The 17,903-nt window shown below is 45.0% G+C and overlaps 1 protein-coding gene across 1 annotated transcript in view; it reads left to right on the forward strand.

The window, feature by feature from the left end:
• MSRA (methionine sulfoxide reductase A) overlaps nucleotides 1-17,903 on the forward strand; it is a 326,674-nt gene that overhangs the window by 208,250 nt on the left and 100,521 nt on the right. Inside the window, exon 3 of the mRNA XM_012654932.1 lies at nucleotides 14,726-14,830. Within this exon, the coding sequence (XP_012510386.1) occupies nucleotides 14,726-14,830 (105 nt within the window). The remainder of the gene's footprint in view (nucleotides 1-14,725; nucleotides 14,831-17,903) is intronic.

The raw sequence follows: 17,903 nt of genomic DNA on the forward strand, positions 1-17,903 counted from the left end.
TATATATTTTTTTAGACAGAGTCTCACTGTGTTGCCCGGGCTAGAGTGCCGTGGCATCAGCCTAGCTCACAGCAACCTCAAACTCCTGGGCTCAAGCGATCCATCTGCCTCAGCCTCCCGAGTAGCTGGGACTACAGGCATGCGCCACCATGCCCAGCTAATTTTTTCTATATATTTTTAGTTGTCCGATTAATTTCTTTCTATTTTTTAGTAGAGACGGAGTCTCGCTCTTGCTCAGGCTGGTCTCGAACTCCTGAGCTCAAACAAGCCACCCGCCTCGGCCTCCCAGAGTGCTAGGATTATAGGCATGAGCCACCGTGCCCGGCCTCTGAAATGTATATTTTGAAAGTCACTTTGAACTTACTTTCATCAGCTATTTTGGTGATCGAGGAATATGACTTACACTGACCTCCACGGTGGATATCTGCCAAGATGAAATCACAGAATTCATTTATCCAGATGTTTTCTGGTATCAGCAAGCTTGGTACCAGTGAAGCTTGTATTTGCCAGTGTCACTGCCATTTTGGGCACAGGTGTCCATCCTTTCCCCCTTGGTGGCCAGCCCCATTGTCTCTGCTGTCCCGGGTGACAGAAGTAGCCGCGGCGGCACTGCGCTTGATGCAAAGCCTTCGGCACCTTCGAGGCTCTTCTCTGGTCAGTGAGTGCTGAGGGTGTGGACTGAGGGTAAGTGAAGGAGTGCGGATGCCCTTGTCGTCAGTATCTGCCCCTCGACCCTATCACCACCCAACTGCCCCACACAGGGCCGCTAAGTTGGTCTTCCAATAATGCAGCTGTCAGCTCACTTTCTTGCCACTAGATCTATCCTCTTGACCCTGGAATTCAGGATTCTCCATGAAAAACATGGAAAGACAGGTTGCTTCCATATCTGTCATCAGCTCCGCTCTGTAATATGTTGAGGAAAAGACTTGGATTTACTGTGACTATCTCCCTTCCCTTCCCCACTCAAAAAACAAACAAAAAAAACCCCAAACAAACAAAAACCTAGAGACCAGTACTGACCCCTAGAAAACACATAGGACTGCAGACTGCCTTTGAAGACAAAAGGGAAGAAAAGCCCATTCTTAGCTCCAGGAGCTTCCTCAGACCTAGCCGGGAGACTCGCGCCAAAGCTCGGTTAGTTCCGATGCAGACATGTCACGTGTGCATGTAGTCATCTCACACACACGAGCACGCACAGACACACACACCCCTTTCTCTTTGCTTGGGAAAGGTTTCCTGCAGGAGTTGCAACGAACCATGCGAGATGCATCCAGACATTCTCTTAGGTTCCAGCGACACACAGCGAATGCTGCGTTTTGTCGTATGAAAGTCACACATCGTTAGCGCAGCTACAGCGGTTCCTTCACGCCGAGCGCCAGCGTGGGCTGACACTGCTTATTTCCCGTTCCACGCAGCACCCTGGGCGCCAGTTAGGATGAGCCAGAGGAGAGGGGTCTTATCCACTGTTTTTCTTGAGGGATAGTTGGTTAATTAAGACAGCCAATCAAAGGCAGAATGAATCATTTAAAAAAAGGTTTACAGAACTTAAATGAATGTACCTTCTTGTGCCGACCTATGGATTCAGGTTGGGTCTCACCTATGACCTGGGTCCTCTCCTTGGAGGGCCTCCCTGTCTCCCTTCCATAGCACAGTGTGGGGTTCGGATGAAGCATCTGGGGCAGACTGTTGAGGTCTGGATTCTGACCCTGCCTCTTATGGGTGATGTGATCTTGGCCATGGCAATGTGTCTCATGGTCCTCATCTGTAAAATGGGTATGATAAAAGTATCTCCATTATTGGCTTGCTGGGAAGATGAAATAAATTACTATATTTAAGCCACTTAAAATTGTGCCTCATCCAGGACAGGCACTAAGTGTTCGCCACTATTATTATTATCATTAATTTCTAGTTTTGGCATCTTTAAAAATCAAATGAGAATCACTTGATTGAGAATCTTTAAAATCAAGTGCTTGGATCAAGAAATCAACCTGAGCACAGAATTTATCTAGATTTTCATGATTTCCTTCCGCATCTTTTTTTAAAAAAAATTAGGGTAAAATATATATAACATAAAATTTGCCAACTTATCCATTTTTAAGTACACCATTCAGTAGTGTTAAGCACATTTACACTGTTGTGCAACCTTCAGGCCATCCATCCCCAGAACTCTTTCATCTTATAAAACTGAAACTCTGTCTCCATTGAACCGCAGCTGCCCCTCCCCCTCCCCCAGCCCCTGACGACCACCCCTCCCAATCTTACATAGTAGTCTTTTCCACACCCAATTTGATAGTATTTTTTGAACAACTTCCTTTCATTTAGTTTTTCTAAAGCATTTAACTTATTTTTTATTTTTATTTTTGTTTTTATTATTTTTAATTGACACATAATTGCACATATTTATAGGGGACAGTATGACATTATGATACATGTATGCAATGTGTAATGATGAAATCAGTGTAATTAGCATATCCATCACCTCAAATGTTTATCATTTCTTTGTGTTGGGAACATTCAATATCTGTTCTTCTATGACGGGTGCGGTGGCACATGCCTGTAGTCCCAGTTACTTGGGAGGCTGAGGTGGGAGCATCACTTGAGCTTAGGAGTTCGAGACCAGCCTGGACAACATAGTGAGACCCTGTCTCAAAAAAGAATTCCACTCTTCTAGCTATTTGAAAGTATGATAAATTTTTAATTGTGGTTATTATTCAGTGTTATAGAATGCTAGAACTTATTCCTCCTATCTAGCTCTCCTTTTAACCAATTTCTCCCTATCCCCCATACCCCACTACCCTTCCCAGCCTCTAGCAACCACTATTCTACTCTCTGCTTCTACGACATCAACTTTTTCAGCTTCCACATATGAGTGAGAACATGCGGTATTTGTCTTTCCATGCCTGGCTTGTTTCACTTAACGTAATGTCCTCTAAGCTCATCCATGTTGTTGACAGAATTTTGTGTTTTTTAAAAACAAAACTAAAAATTAATTTTTAATAGAAACAAAGCTCTATTTCTCTTTCCACTTTTATTCTGTATGTGATATCTAATTACATTTTCTAATTGGAAGATGAAGTACAATTGGTCCAAACAAGTCCGGGAACAAACACAGCTAACGTGGTAAGCGTTCCCCTCGAGTGGTGGCTCAGAATGGTGCAGGCGTACCAGAGAGGCCTGCCGTGACAACAGTCACCATGTGTGCCAGGGGGAATGGTGTGGCTCGGTTCCCCTAAGCCATCGTGTCCATCCTGTGTCTGCCTCCTCTGGGTCCACTGTGTGCTGGTGCTTGTTTGCAACACCTGAAACACCCTCGCCCCGGCTCTGCGTGTCTAAATTGCACCCGTTGTTCAGTGTCCAGTTAGATAGACCCGTCTACGAGACCTTCTCTGCTCTCTTCCCCCGCAGACTTCCGAAGCGCTTCCCGGCGCCTCTCCTGTGGCAACAAACGCTTTCTGTCTCGCGTTGTTAGTGTTGGAGTGAGTGTCCCGAGGGCAGGCTCAGGGTTCGCGTGTCTCTGGATTTCTCATGTTACTGGTTTAGCGCTGCGCGTGGGGCCGAGACCCAAGGCTCACGTTTATTGGATTCCTGCCTTGTCAGGCCGGGACAGAGAGAATGAGCAGCGAAACTACGCATGAGAGCACTTTGTAGTTAACAAAACCTCTGTGTGTACACGCGTGTGTGTGCGTGTGCATGTGTGTGCGTGTGCATGTGTGTGCGTGTGCATGTGTGTGCGTGTGTGTGTGTGTGTTTGTGTGTACTCGTGTGTGTGCTCGTACATGATGTAATCCTTACAGTGTGCCTTTTTGGCGTTTTTATTATAACTGCTGTGTGGACAAGGAAGCTGAGACTCAGAGAAATTAAGTAATTCATCCAAATCAAATATTCTCACTGCATTGCCAACGCCCTTGGCACAGTTTCTCAGCACTTCATTGCTGAAACGTTCGATGTGTTCCTCAGGGCATATCTTTGGGCTCCTACGTTAATTACTGGCTGTCATCAAAGACCTGCTAATCAAGGCTAAAAGATTCCCAATATCGATCAAATGACAGCTGAATTTGGATCTATGGACAGCCACTGGTAGCAATAATTTAGTAGTTACCCTCAGCTCCGATGTGTGTAGGAAGAGGGCATGAGACTATGGAATCAAACCTACTGGACCCTGCCACCTACTGAATCACCTGTATTAAGCAAATCATTTGACCTCATTAAGGCTCGGTTTTCTTGTCTGTAAAATGGACATAATAATACATGGAGTTCCCATGAGGATTTAATAGATAATTAATGCACATGAAAGCATTTTATGATCCATGAAAGTATTGCACCAATCTAAAGTATTTTCATCAGCCTCCTACACTTGCTGAGTAACCACTAATCTCAAGACAGAAAAAGTCCAGTGCAGAGTTTGGGTTTACAAGAACACGCTACCTTAAGTCCAGAACTGGGACTGTAATGTTAGTTCCTGTGGGAGCCCCTTCGAGACGCCCGCCATTCTCATGTGAGTAGCTTAGGATTAGCGCCCTGGTCTGGCGAATGTTTGCCCCGGTTGGTTTCCCTCCTAAGTTAAAATAACTACAGGCAGAGGCACGTAGTCTGCCTGGAAGTCCTACGAGTGTGAAGTTGCCAAGAATGAGACCAGGGGCCCAGGGTGGCTGTGGCAGTGCTTGGTGTTAAGAGCAGTGGAGTCACCTTTCCTCTGTGGCTCCTCAGGCCCAGGTAGGTCTTCCTCGCCGAACTCTGAGTGCACCCCTCTCCTGGCAGCAATGGCCTGTTTCTCTGCCCTCCTGGGCTGTGACGTCCGTGAGGCCAGGAACTGCCATAATCATTGTCATGTTAGCTGTACCCAAAACAATGCCCAGAGCTCACGCTAGGTGCTCAGTAAGTACTTGTTGAATGACTCTCTCCTGCGGTGGTCGTGTTATGTTGCAAGCCCCATCCAGAAGAGAACGTGGGGCCGGGGCTATGGTTGGTTGTGTCACCATTTTGATTGTACTGATGTATTAATGGAATCCACTAGACTAGTGTTTCTCAACTCTTTAGAAATGATAACCACCCTAAGGAGCCTTTTTAGACATTTCTTTCCTAATTGGCTTCCCCGCCCTTCTCATTATTTAACCCCACAGATACACTGTATGTCAATTTATGCACTGTGACCCTTTGAAGGGCCACGCACGACCATTTAATATGTGAGGTGGTTTTGTCCCCCAAGAACCAACTTTTTTTTCTCCTTTGGAGTGATGTCACCCTTATTGAGAATGCCCCGACGACACTACATGTGACTAAATTTGTAGAATCAGCTGGTTTGGTAGTGTGCGGGTATTCTAAAGAGTTTCTATTTGATATCGACATAGTCGGTTATAAAATTACTAAGCCTCAGTTGCTTGTCCTGTTGACATGATCACGATTTCAAGACAAGGCTGTTGGGTTGATTTTTATTTTTTTTTTTTTTGGTGCTGTTGGTACTGTCTAGGTAGCCAAAGCCAATGCTTTTCCCAGACCACTAACCGCACTGCAGCGCGGGGCTGAGTTATGAACAAATACGAAGGATTGGTTCTTAGTTCCTTTTTACCCAAAAGTATTTAAGCTAAACATGTACCTACATTTGTTGTTAATGAACTTAGACATCTAAATAAGTCAGAGCCACGCCTCCTGGGTGATCCTGCCACATCATTCCCATGTGGGATATTTGTAAATAGTGTGCCATACAAGTTGGGAGAATGTGCTACAACCACATAGACTTAAAAAGCAACTGCAATGTGGTTTATGTGCAAGAGAAGAGGCAATTTTCATTATCTTCGAATGGCTTAAAGTAGCTCTTCTGGCAGTGCCGTGCGAGCAGCAACAGTGTTTATAATGGTGGGCGTCAGTAGGGCTGACTTTTCTCGTCAGTTATTAAGATTTGAGAATAGTTTTTAAAGAATATGAAACAAGTATTGGTTTAAAAGACCCTTCTGTTATCATGACTGCAGGGATCCTCTAGCTGTCTCTTAACTCCGATCTGGAACACAGACACGTTAGGAAGACCTCCGCTTGCTAGCTCATCTGGAGAAACTCATCTTTGCTTAGAGAGCGGTCCATGTTGTTCTGTTTTTGCTAACCTAGACCCTGAATATTGAAAATATGACATGGCTTATCGTTATTAGTATATGGAGATGGAAAGACAAGAATATCATAGATTTAATCTTCCGGTAAGTTCTCAAAGTACTTTCCCTCTGTCTGTTACTGAATGTTCTCAACCATACCTAAGATTTGTGGGACAGGTGTTAGTATCCCCTTTTTACGGATGAGCAACCTGTGGCCAAGAGAAGTTAAGTGGCTTATCTGGCAGATCATGCCCTCAAATATAGGGCTTCTGACTCCAAAGGCAGTGCCCCTTTAACTGCCCCGCAAGGCGCCAGCCTCCTCGGGCACCACTGGGGAAGAGCAAATAGACCCCAAGGGGCACCACTTGGACCAGTGAGTAGGAGGCACACTTGGACTCAATAAAGGCAGAGCTTTCCAGCAATCACGACATCCAACACGACTGCTTTGTGAAGTAGTGTGTGCCCTGCCTTGAGGTGGCCATCTGATTGCTGCAATGGGGTAAAGTGCAACATGGCACTTGGCTAGATGACCTTTCAGGTCCCTTACAATTCTGAAACTTGCTTAAAAAACAAAAATCTTCTGTCCATTTCCTCTCCCTTGCTACAGCCACCTACATCCAGTGCCTAAGTTCATGGTTCCCTTCCCCGGCTTTGCATCCGAAGCACCTCGGAGCTTTGTGAGGATGCCTATGCCCAGGCCTGCCCCCGAATCCCAGTGGGAGGGGGAAGAGGAGGCGTGAGGGTACGTTTCAGAAAGTTCCACAAGGAATTCTACGGCATAGGGTTAGGAACCACTCTTCTTGTGTGGCCCACGGATAACAAGATGCACACAAACCTCATTTTCAACTTGGTGTATAATTTAGTAGCACCAAGGAGTCATAGTTTCTCGGCGTGCAATACCCTTGCTATATGGCCCAGGCCATTGAATGCAGCTGTATGTGTTGTCCTGGCTGCAAGGGTACCGTGATCCCTGCTTGGTTTTGCTAATACCTCATAATGCCTAGTTCATGGCAGGGCAGGAATTGGTGCCAGTCTAGAAGATGGGCTCTAATCAGCCCAAGCACACTGGTCCTTTCCTAAGCTTCATATAGTGGAAAAACCAGCTCAAAGGTTCTCGCTGGGGGTCAGGCCAGCCTCTGTAATCAGCAGGTTGGATACAGAAATGAGTGAGCGCTTCACTGCTACCCTAGTTACGTACTTTTACCTGCTAGTTACCTTTGTAGTGGTAAAACCTCCAGTGGCACAAAGAATTAATGATTATAGTTGACTGCTTTCTTGAGGACTTTTGTTGATCAAGTATTCAACTGTGTTTATAGCACTCCTCCAAGAGCATAATCTCTGAAGGATGTGTCCATATAAAATATACACTAGAGAATTATAAATTCCCCATCATGTCTCCCCATGGTGGGCCCCCCAAAACATCGCAAGTGCTCCAACAGTATTTTTTTCTACTTTTCAATCAATAGGATGCTTTTTAAAGCTTATATTTCTCGTTGGACACTTTAAGTGACTGATGAGACAAAAGAAAAAAAAGCCAGGATAAAGTGACAGTATAGACACTCCTCAAATCCTATAATGAACTCCACAGGGCATCCAATTTTGATGTATTAGGATTTTTTTTTATAATGAGTACATTGTTGGAAATCACATTTTCTATCTGCAGGAGCTGGAGATGAAACTGAGCTGACATCTTACCTCTTTGTAGTTAATTAGCAAGAGAAAAGCAGTGTTTTGAATCTTGTATGGGAAAAGGGGAGGTATTTTTCACCCACCCTCTCCCCTTTTTCCCTTCAAACACCTGGATCTTTTCGTGTGCTCTTTGATTTGGTTTAACAGTTCGGCAGGGAAAGGATGAGGGAAGTTGAAGAATGGTTATTATTTAATGAAAAAAAAATCACTGTAGCTCACGTATCCCCTGCATCTTGCCTGTAGGATAAATAAAATAGACTGGGTCTTTTTAATTTAAAGTGCAGTTCCTTACCTAGACTCAGACTATAGGCAATACCCATGGTACAAGACTCGCTTGTTGTCACCATATTAATTAACATTTGTCACCATGGAGCCCTCAACACTGAGCACAATGTGTGGAACATTCGATAAATATTTACTAATAAATAAACAAAACGCCGTGTTGGCCCATACAGGAAGGTGTTACAGGTGTGTTAACTACGTCGAAGATCTTTCCTGGGTAGTGGCCGCGTCCATTTTAGGACAGGCGAGGTGAGGTTTGCGTAGAACGCAGTGGTCAGGGGCAGAGGATCGAGCAGAGTGTGCCCACCTGGACACCGGCCAGTAGCAGGTGATCGGCGTGGTGCGGGGTCCACACGAACACCTGTCCCGATGGAGGCCAAGTGCTGGGAAGACCCCATTCGAGCGATCCTCCCGCCCCTGTGTATTTATTAAGGTCATATCATGTGTCCAGTCCTGGGGACGGCAGAGAAGAGCCATTGTCATGGTTGCTTCTTGTGACGTCGTGAGCTGTGCGTGTGGGAAGACTAAGCAAGCACTTGTAAACAACAAGCACTCAAGTGTTGCACTGCAGGGACTGACCCTGTGTGGAGAAAGAACCCATGGGAGGCCGGACCGGGGGAGGGAAACATCACTGTCTGGGTCCCTCTGCGTGCCAGCTACTGGACCCTGCCTGCTGCATACGTCCCTCTGCTCCTCACACCCGCCCCGTGAGGGACGCCGGGGATGTGCCTCGGTGGAGGAGCCCAGCTCTGAGCGAAGCTGCTCCCATAGGATGCCCTGGCCAAGCCTTTCCCCTGGGTGGCGCCTCTCTCAAGGTCCCAAACTCAGAGAACTGCTGGACGAGGCAGGACCCGAGGGGACCTTGAGGGCAGAGGAGGGCTTGGACCAGAGGTGGCGGGAGGGGCGGCTGCAGGCTGGGGGCAACCGGAGCTGCAGGGTGAAGGGTGCAGACCACCAGGGGACAGTGCGGGAAATGAGACTTGGGTCGCACTGGTGATGGCCCTGGTGGCCAGGCAAGGGCTCCTTGGGCCCCTGGGCAGAGGACAGGAGTGGGACAGGCAGCAGGGACGGGGGTGCATTGGACTGTAGGAAGTTTGGGGTCACTTCAGTCTTACGAGCTCTGAGCTTTGGATTCCCTGCCGGCAAAATGGACTAATAACATACACATCGACAACCTCCCGGGTGGCGGTGATACCAACACGAGTCCGTGGATCCAGAAGCACGTTGCAGAACATAAAGTGCTGTGTCCAAACTCAGGGGGTTTGTGGCCCTCTCCCTGATAAAGGGCCTCCGAGCATGGGCATGGCCCCAAGGAAAGGCACAGCTCATCTGCTGGGGAGCTGTGGTGTGAGCCAGCGTGGCCCTCTCTCCCCGGCCCCGCCAAGGTCACTCAGCTGACAAGTGGCAAAGCCAGGAGGCCAGCAGTGGCCGTCTGGCTCCTAAGGGGCTGCCCCCCACCAGCACGCAACACCATCCCTCTGCACCACCTGCTCAGCGTCTCGCTGGAGCTCTCCGGCCGTCTCTCCTGTTCCGTCCACTGGGCAGCCAGCTCCCTGCTCTCTCCCCTCTCCCCACCGACACTGGCGAAAACTGATCACACCAATCTGGAAGAATCGAAGGGAACGTTTTTCCCATGGGACGGGAAGCTGTGCTGCAGGACCGTAAAAACTGACCAACTTATCTGGGGTTCTCTTTAAAAGCACCTGGTTCCATGAATGACTTGGCTTCCACATAGCCAGATGACCCCAGAATGCCTGACTTTCTGCTCTCAAAACACGCCCATATGTCTCTTCTTGGAAGTTTTGTCTTGAAATGAACGGCTGTCCATAATCGACCCGTCTGTGTTCATTTAGCTAAAGGTTCATTTAGCTCTGGGCCTGGGGGGTAAGGCACCGGAGGGAAATGCGCAGAGAGACGGTCACCCTCTCCATTTTTCCTTTCAAGATACTTCCGAGCAGCAACGTTGAAGCACCTACAGCGCGGCTGTGAGTTGTTAACAAGCGCGTCTGCACGTCACATCCATGGTGCTATTTGCACGACGTTATGGGAAGACACAGCTCGAAGTATTTTTAAGAGGTGGCCTTTTATCTCTGGAAACACAGGAAAGTATTTGCAGGTCGGTTGCTGGAATGAAATTAGCCCGGCACACCGACCAGGTCCTGCAACGTGCGGGCATTTCCGTAAGAGGTTCTGAGTCCTTTAATCCTTTTGATCATTTGCACTGCGTATTTTTACACAGCTTCTTTTACTTCAGAGAAGTAAAGTAAAGAGACTTAAAGGTGAGTTGGGCAAGGGCATCTCTGTGCTGTTTGTCGATGCAAATGCATCTTGCATTTGAATGGTAGGAGTTTCTCTTAAACAACCAGGCTTCGTTAAGCCGCTCCACAAATAATATTCTATCAGTGCCAGATTATGTCTGGAGGTGTTTGCTGGTGAGTGGAAATCTTTCCTGTCATGAAACAACAGCCTAACCCTGTACAATGTTCTCGACGGCCTGAGAGTCACTTACTGCGATGCTGTGATGTCTCATCTGGGCCACAGCCTGTGTGACATTTGCTGTCCCTTGGTGGCTTCAGGTGTCTCCATTCAGCCTGGCTCAGGGTCACAGCCTGAGCTCGAGCTTCACCTCTGGTTAAAACCTGGTTGACTTGTGACTGGACCCTGCTACTTACGGCTGTGGAATGTTGTTTGTGAAAAACTTGTGGGGAGACCTTGGTTTCCTCATCTGTAAGATGGGGACCACATCTCTGTCGCAAAATTGTTGCGAGTTGTGCTTGTATACCTGTTTCCATAGCAGTGTTATTCACACCAGCTAAAAGGTAGACGCAACCCAAGTGTCCACCGATGGATGGATGGATAAACAGAATGTGGTACACACACACACACACACACACACACACACACGCACGCACACACGCAGGCTGGAATATGTATCATTCAGCCTTAAAAAGGAGGGAAATTTGGACACATGCCACGACATGGACGAACCTTGAGGACATTATGCCAAGTGAAATAAGACAGTCACAAAAAGACAAATACTGTATAATTCCACTTATATGAGATCCCCAGAGCAGTCAAATTCACAGAGACAGAAAGGAGAATGTGGCTGTCAGGGCCGGGGAGAGAGGGGTGGGGACTTAGTGTTTGATGGATCCAGAGTTTCGGCTGATGACAGAGTTTTGGAGAGGGACGGTGGTGATGGTGGCACGACAGTGTGGACGTACTTAACACCACTGAACTGTACACTTAAAGTGGCTGACATGGTGAATTTTGTGTTATGTGCATTTTATCACAATAGAAAAAAACTGTTGTGAGCAATTAAGTGTCATCAAGTAGGGAAAGTGGGTGCAATTGTTATTGTTCACTAAGTATGACAGCTTTCTCTATGGTTTGGATGTGGTATTTTAATGGTTCCGTGATATTTCATCATGTGGCTATGCCCTAATTTGTTTCTTTTTTGTTTGACTTGTGTACGTCTTCCAGTCCACCACCACTGTGATAATGATGGCATGAATTTCCTGCGTGAGTGTGTATCTTTTCCATTATTTGAGGTTACACCTTTGAGATAGATTTCCTGGATCACTTAATCCAGGTGAATGAGAACCTCTGTGGCTCTTGATACTCACATGCCAATGGTGTTTCAAACCCGATTTAGTAATTTTACCCCGTCACTGGCCCAGTAAGGCCATTTCATTGTATCCTCAACAGCACTAGAATGCTTTTGGGCAGTTTTACAAAATGTAGTTAGAGACGGTGTATTAATGTTTTAATGTGCATTTACTTTTATATGTTGGCATTTTGCATGTCTTGACTTACATGTATTTCTTCCCGTGTCCATAGCCTGTTTACATGTTTTGCTTATATTTCTAGTGTGGTTTCAGTGCCTTTCATGCCAAATATATCATCATATTTATAAAATATCTTGCCATTTTTATGATTCAGAGTTTTAATGCTTTTGTAGTTGAATCATCTAAACATTTCAAATTACAAAATAAGATGTTAAAGTAGATCAAAAGTGATTTTCAATAACATGATTATTATACTTACTGTATGTTCTTCCCAAAGTGTTCACTTTTATTATTTTCATATCTGTTGGCGTAAAATCTATTTAGATGCTAACTTGAATGACTGTAGTATTTGAATGAAAACTATATAGACTAATCAATAATAAATGATTAGTATAAACAGCTAATAACCCAATATAAAAAGGACATGACAAAAATTAGAGCAAAGAAGAAATTAAAATTGCAAACAAGCATGAAATGTATTTTTACCTCACTAATAATTCATTCTAAATAAAACAATAGGATACTGTCTTTCAGCTATTACTTGCTACGGATTAAAAACATGATAATAGTGACTGAGGCTGGCCCTCAAATATGCTGCCGACGGGGAGAGAAAATTGGGCCAACTTTGCTGAGAAGCAGTTTGGAACTATGCATTAAGAAATTTCAAAGTGTTCATAAACGTTGGTTTAGAAATCTCACTTATATAACTATGGCTTGAGGCAGCCGCAGAAGCATGGAAAAATATTTACATTCATGGGAAAAAATACATTTCAATCTAATTGCCCAAAGACAGGGAATGATTCAATAAGTAGCTGGACAACCGTCTAATGGAGTGTTATGTAGTCATTACAAATGGTGTTTTCTAAAAATTTCAGTGACATGGGGAAACACTCACAATGTACTGGTATGTGGGAAAAGCACGCCACAATGATTATAATGGAACGTGTATGTGCCTGTGTGTGTGTGTGTGCGTGTGTGCGTGCATCTGGAGCACATTCAGAAAGAGATGCATAAAAAATATTGATAGTGCTTTTGTGGCAGGAGTACAGGTGATTTTTATTTTCTTTTAAATAGTTCCTTATGTTTTCTAAGCTTCAAATTATTTGCAAATATTGTCTATACAAGCAAAACAATTTTAAACATTAACAAATTAAAGATAATAAAGAAATTTCCTTTCTTTTTGGGACCCATGTCCAAATGTTCACCTTGCTCTCTTTCCCTTTATGTATTGAATAGAACCCTGGACAAGCTGTCAGAAGGTATTTTTTTTTTCAGGTTATGTCCCCCAGATTCACTAGCCATGTGACTTTGGACAAATCTAACGTATTTGTATCTCAGTTTTCTGGTGTGTAAAATGAGCATTTCTGCCTTCTCTGCCTACACCATTGGACACTTGTGATAATTAAAGTGAGATAACGAATATATGGGAAAATACTCTTGCAAACTAAGGTGCAAGCCTAGGGGATTCCCAAAACTGCCTTCATGTTGGTTAATTTGCTAGAAGGATACTTATGGTTACAATTTATTACAGGGAAAGGATACTGCTCAAAATCAGCTAAAGAAAGAGATGCATAGGGAAGAGTCTGGGAAGGTTTCAAATGCTTCTGTTCTCCTCTCTCACCGATTCAGAAGTATAAACCTCCTGGCATTGATGTGTGATAATACGCAGAGAGTATTGCCAACTAGAGGAGCTTGCCTGAGCCCCGGTGTGCAGAGTTTTTATTGTGGCTCTATTGTGCAGGCGTGATTGATTGATCAGTCGAACGATTGCCCACATGGATGAACTCAGACTCCAGGCTGACTGATACCATGTGATCTAAAGCCCCCACCCTAATTCACACAATTGCCCTTCTTGGCACAGCCAGTCCCCTGAGACTTGCACTAAGACTGTTGGGTACAGCTGGCCCCATCCTAGGATCCAGAATGGCCAGCCCCTGGCCTAAACAAGACATTGCTATCGGATATGACACGGATTATCTCCCAGGAGCTGAGGGCAAAGGCCAGACCTCTCTTTGGGCAAGGCCAAATTCTTTACTGCACTAGGTCACTGAAAAGAGATGGAAAACAAATTAAATATAGAGATGATGTCCATTATTTATTAATACCACGTTCTGAGACTATAAAATAAGGCATGCATTCGATAGGTACAAGTGGTACTGCAAACACCCACCTCCCCGATCCACAGACCTTCGAGACCCCCTCTGAGAAGGGGCCTGCCTGCAGCGGGTCCTGCACGGAGACAGATGCCGCAGTGGTTGTCCACCGTGGAGACGAATTAGGCTGAGAAGACGCTTACTGCCCCTCTGGGTATCTGCATCTGACCCTTGCCTCAGCGTTAACGGCACAGCAAATGTGTCCCTCCATTAACTAATTTATCTAATGCGAATGAGTTATCAGCCTGGTTTTTTTTTTACATTTATTTTTTACAGGTTTCTCTCTCTGGCACTGTCTCACTGCAGTGCAGTTGAGCTGACTGCATACAGCACGAGGAGATGATAAAAATAAATTGGCTCCTTCCCCTTTGCACAGTTTCAAATCTCGAGCACTATGTCAGGTTGTATCTATACGATTTCATAAGAGTGAGATAGAAAAATGAAAACCCACGTTTGTTTTTTCACAGACACAAAAAAAAAATATATTAGAGCACAATGTAGCAGTCCCCATCGCAGGACGCTTGCTGGAGGAGAACCGTGTGCTCTTCTAGAACAAGAGCCGGTGGCAGAGACTTAGGATGAACCTGTTAGCTAAAGTCCAACCACGTTTCCACCCTTCCTTCAGAGGGAAGAGTTCCAGCTTTTGTTCTGTTGGGTTTTTTTGAGAACCAATACCTTGCAATAAATTTCTGTTGTCCGTAAATTTGGGTTGTATGTTCTGTTTCTTTCAAAGGAAAAACTGGCCACGCAGAAGTCGTCCGAGTCGTGTACCAGCCAGAACACATCAGCTTTGAGGAACTGCTCAAGGTCTTCTGGGAGAATCACGACCCGACCCAAGGTAGAGTGATGAGTGAGCCAGTATTTAATTATCTTACTAATTACAGCTGGGATAATTAGTGTTTGAGCTGCATGGAAGAGATGAACCTTGAAATCACACAGGAGCTCAAGAATATGATTGCAGACGTTTATTGACGGAGGAGAGGAGGGGCCGGGGAGGAAGGGGGCGAGAGAATAAAGGCGCAGCCACATTCGGCGCCTCTGCCCCCCTTACAGCTGTCAGGGGTGGGAAAATTCCCACAGAGGAAGATGCCAGACAATAGAGATCCGTTCACCTTTGATTATTGCATTATTCCTCCTTAATGCAGTCTTTTGTCTACAAAATTAAAGTGTCTCTCCTGCAGCTCCAAAGTTTTCCTGATTTATGGTTCCTTTATTTCTCTGAGTTTAGCCTTTCTCATCTTTTGACGTTATCAGGTTTAATTTTTTTCTTAAATGTCTGTGGGTGATAAATAAAAAAAAAAGCACATAAAGGTAAAATGCGGTATTCAGTAGGTCCACAATGCTCGAGTTCTTTAACTATTTCATTTGTCTTCTTTGGAATCTGCGATGCAGAGATTATTAATATATTTGGGCTGTAAATAATGGTGGTCAGAAATTTTACTTGAGTGCACACACAAGCAAAAAATTCCATGTTGGCAAATATTATTGTAATATTGAATAATAAAGCAATTTTCAGATCTCATCTAACAGCCCTACAGACCCTGCTTTGCCAACGTGATCATCTGATATTATGAAGCTTATGAACTGAAAAGTCCTATATAATAGGTGTGATTTTTCACAAACCCCATTCATTTAGCAATCAGTCTATTTAACAAAAATATTTTCCCTTTGGTGTCAGGTTTTGGTGTAGTGGGTATGCAGCGTTGGCTATTTCCTGATGAGTGGATGTGTTTTCCCAAGTGTGTACTGTGCTTTGTGGTGGAATCCTAATGTTCCCCCAGCAGCACAGGTTGGTGGGTCCTGAGTGTTGGTTCTAAGAACCATCCCGGGCCAGGGTGGTTTGCCAGAGGGCAAAGGTCAGTGACCTAAAATGATCAGTGGAGACTCAGGTCGGGAGTCCAGGTAAGCCTGAAGTCGCACAGGAGACAGGCTGCCCCGCAGGTCGCGGCTGCGGCCGGGGTCTGGCCAATCCTAACTCCATGTCCTGTTAGACTCTCCTGAGGCTTAGCCCTGGCAAAATTTCAAAGGGGGTGAAATCTGTCATCCACTTCTCTCTGCTCCCCTTTCTTAATTGTTACCCACTTACAATATCTTTATCAGCACACACCAGTTAATCAGTTTGCTAGAACTGGCCCCTGGATCTCAGGAAGATAGGACCTTAAAAAGAACCTTAAAAGAACCCGTGGCTCTCCCCCACCTCCCATATCAAGTTTGTTTCAACCATGCCTCAGTCCTCACCCGGCCACCTCTTTGGAAGTCTTGGCTTACTGTCCATATTAATTTGCCAGGGCTGCCGTGACAAAGTACTGCAGAACAAAGAAATGTATTGCGTCTCAGTTCTGGGGGCTGCGAGTCCAAGATCAAGATGTCTAAAGTGTTGGTTTCTTCTGAGACCTCTTTCTGTGGCTGGCAGGTGGCCATCTTCTCCCTGGGTCTCCATGTGATCATCCCTCTGTACCTGTGTGTGTCCAAGTTTCCTCTTCTTATAAGGATATCATCTTGGCTATAGTCATCTTGGATTAAGGCCCACCTATAGGAACTGACTTTACCTTAATTATGTCTTTAAAAACTCCATCAAAATACAAATACAGTCACATTCTGTGGTACTGGGGGTTAGGACGTCGATATATGAATTTGGAGGGGTTACAGTTGAGCCCAAGAGACTGTCCAGTAATGTAATAGCTTTGTCTACTCTTCCATAGGTATTCTGAGTCTAATAGGCTCATAGACTCATAGGCTGAAAGAGATTTTTGAAGTCATCTACTTAAATGTCATGCACTAGTGTCTTTGGGCTTCAATGTTAAGCAAAAAGACGAAATTGCTAATGGTGGGCTTTGCAGACAATGGAGTCGATTGTTGAGTGATACATTTTTCCACTGGTATTTTGGACAAATTACACATGTAGGAGGATAGTTTTTTCACCCTTTCATATATCCATTCCTATTTAGAATAGTCCTGATGCAGTATATACTGTCATAAATATTAAATAACGAGATATGTGGTCTTCCCACATTATTATTTTTTGGATAGCTGAATTTAAGGTGCCGTGGTAGCAATCTTTTTTTAAGCCTTGCAAGGTTTCCCATGACCCTTGTGGAAACAGGCCCTGCTATACTGGCTGAGGGGGTGGGTGCATAAGGCAGGCCTGGCCAACCACAGAGTCTTGTCCTATTGTCGACAGTGTTTGACCCAAGCACTGGGCATGTGAACCAAGCAGGACCAATTAGAGTCCTTCCCTGGGACTGTTATATGAGAGGAAAAGGTCTTCTTTTGCTGGGGCTGCCAAGGTGGTGATGCTCTGTATGTAGAAAGAGCCTGTTTGCAGGAGAAGCCAGGCAGGAGGATGAGACAGGGAGACAGGGAGAGAACCCTGGGGCCTCTCATTCCTGCAGCTCTTCCTTCTGGGAGCTCCCTTCTTAGCTTTCCGAGCCATGAGACTACTGTGTACTTCCCCCTTTGTTTTTCTTAAGCTAGTTTGTTGAGTTTCTATTACGTGAAACAGCAAAAACAACAAAACTCCTAACTAATCTACACATTTAACCTAAGCAATCACTGTGCTTGATATAGTCAGTAACTGTTAGTTAACCATGTCCATTTGGCTTTATAAATCTGAGGTCTAAAACCATTTGGTTAACAATTTTATCATTGATTCAGATGTTGAGTGGAGGATGCTAAAAATTGTTTCTTTAAGTCCTCTTGGTGGTTTCCTTGGTAATTCAGAATAAAGAATTGTGGTTTAGGATTTGGGATCTATGGCCCAGAAACATACCACACCCCCTTTCAATATCTTTAAACTACTGAGAAAGACAGTTATTCATTTAGGATGTTTATCTTGTGTCTTCTCTGTTTGCCAGGCACTCTGCTAGGTGGCACTAAATCACTGAGTGGTCTGGAACATGCAGGAATATCCA

Source organism: Propithecus coquereli, unplaced genomic scaffold (genome assembly GCF_000956105.1).
Source record: "Propithecus coquereli isolate 6110/MARCELLA unplaced genomic scaffold, Pcoq_1.0 Scaffold451, whole genome shotgun sequence".
In the NCBI taxonomy this organism is placed as follows: domain Eukaryota; kingdom Metazoa; phylum Chordata; class Mammalia; order Primates; family Indriidae; genus Propithecus; species Propithecus coquereli.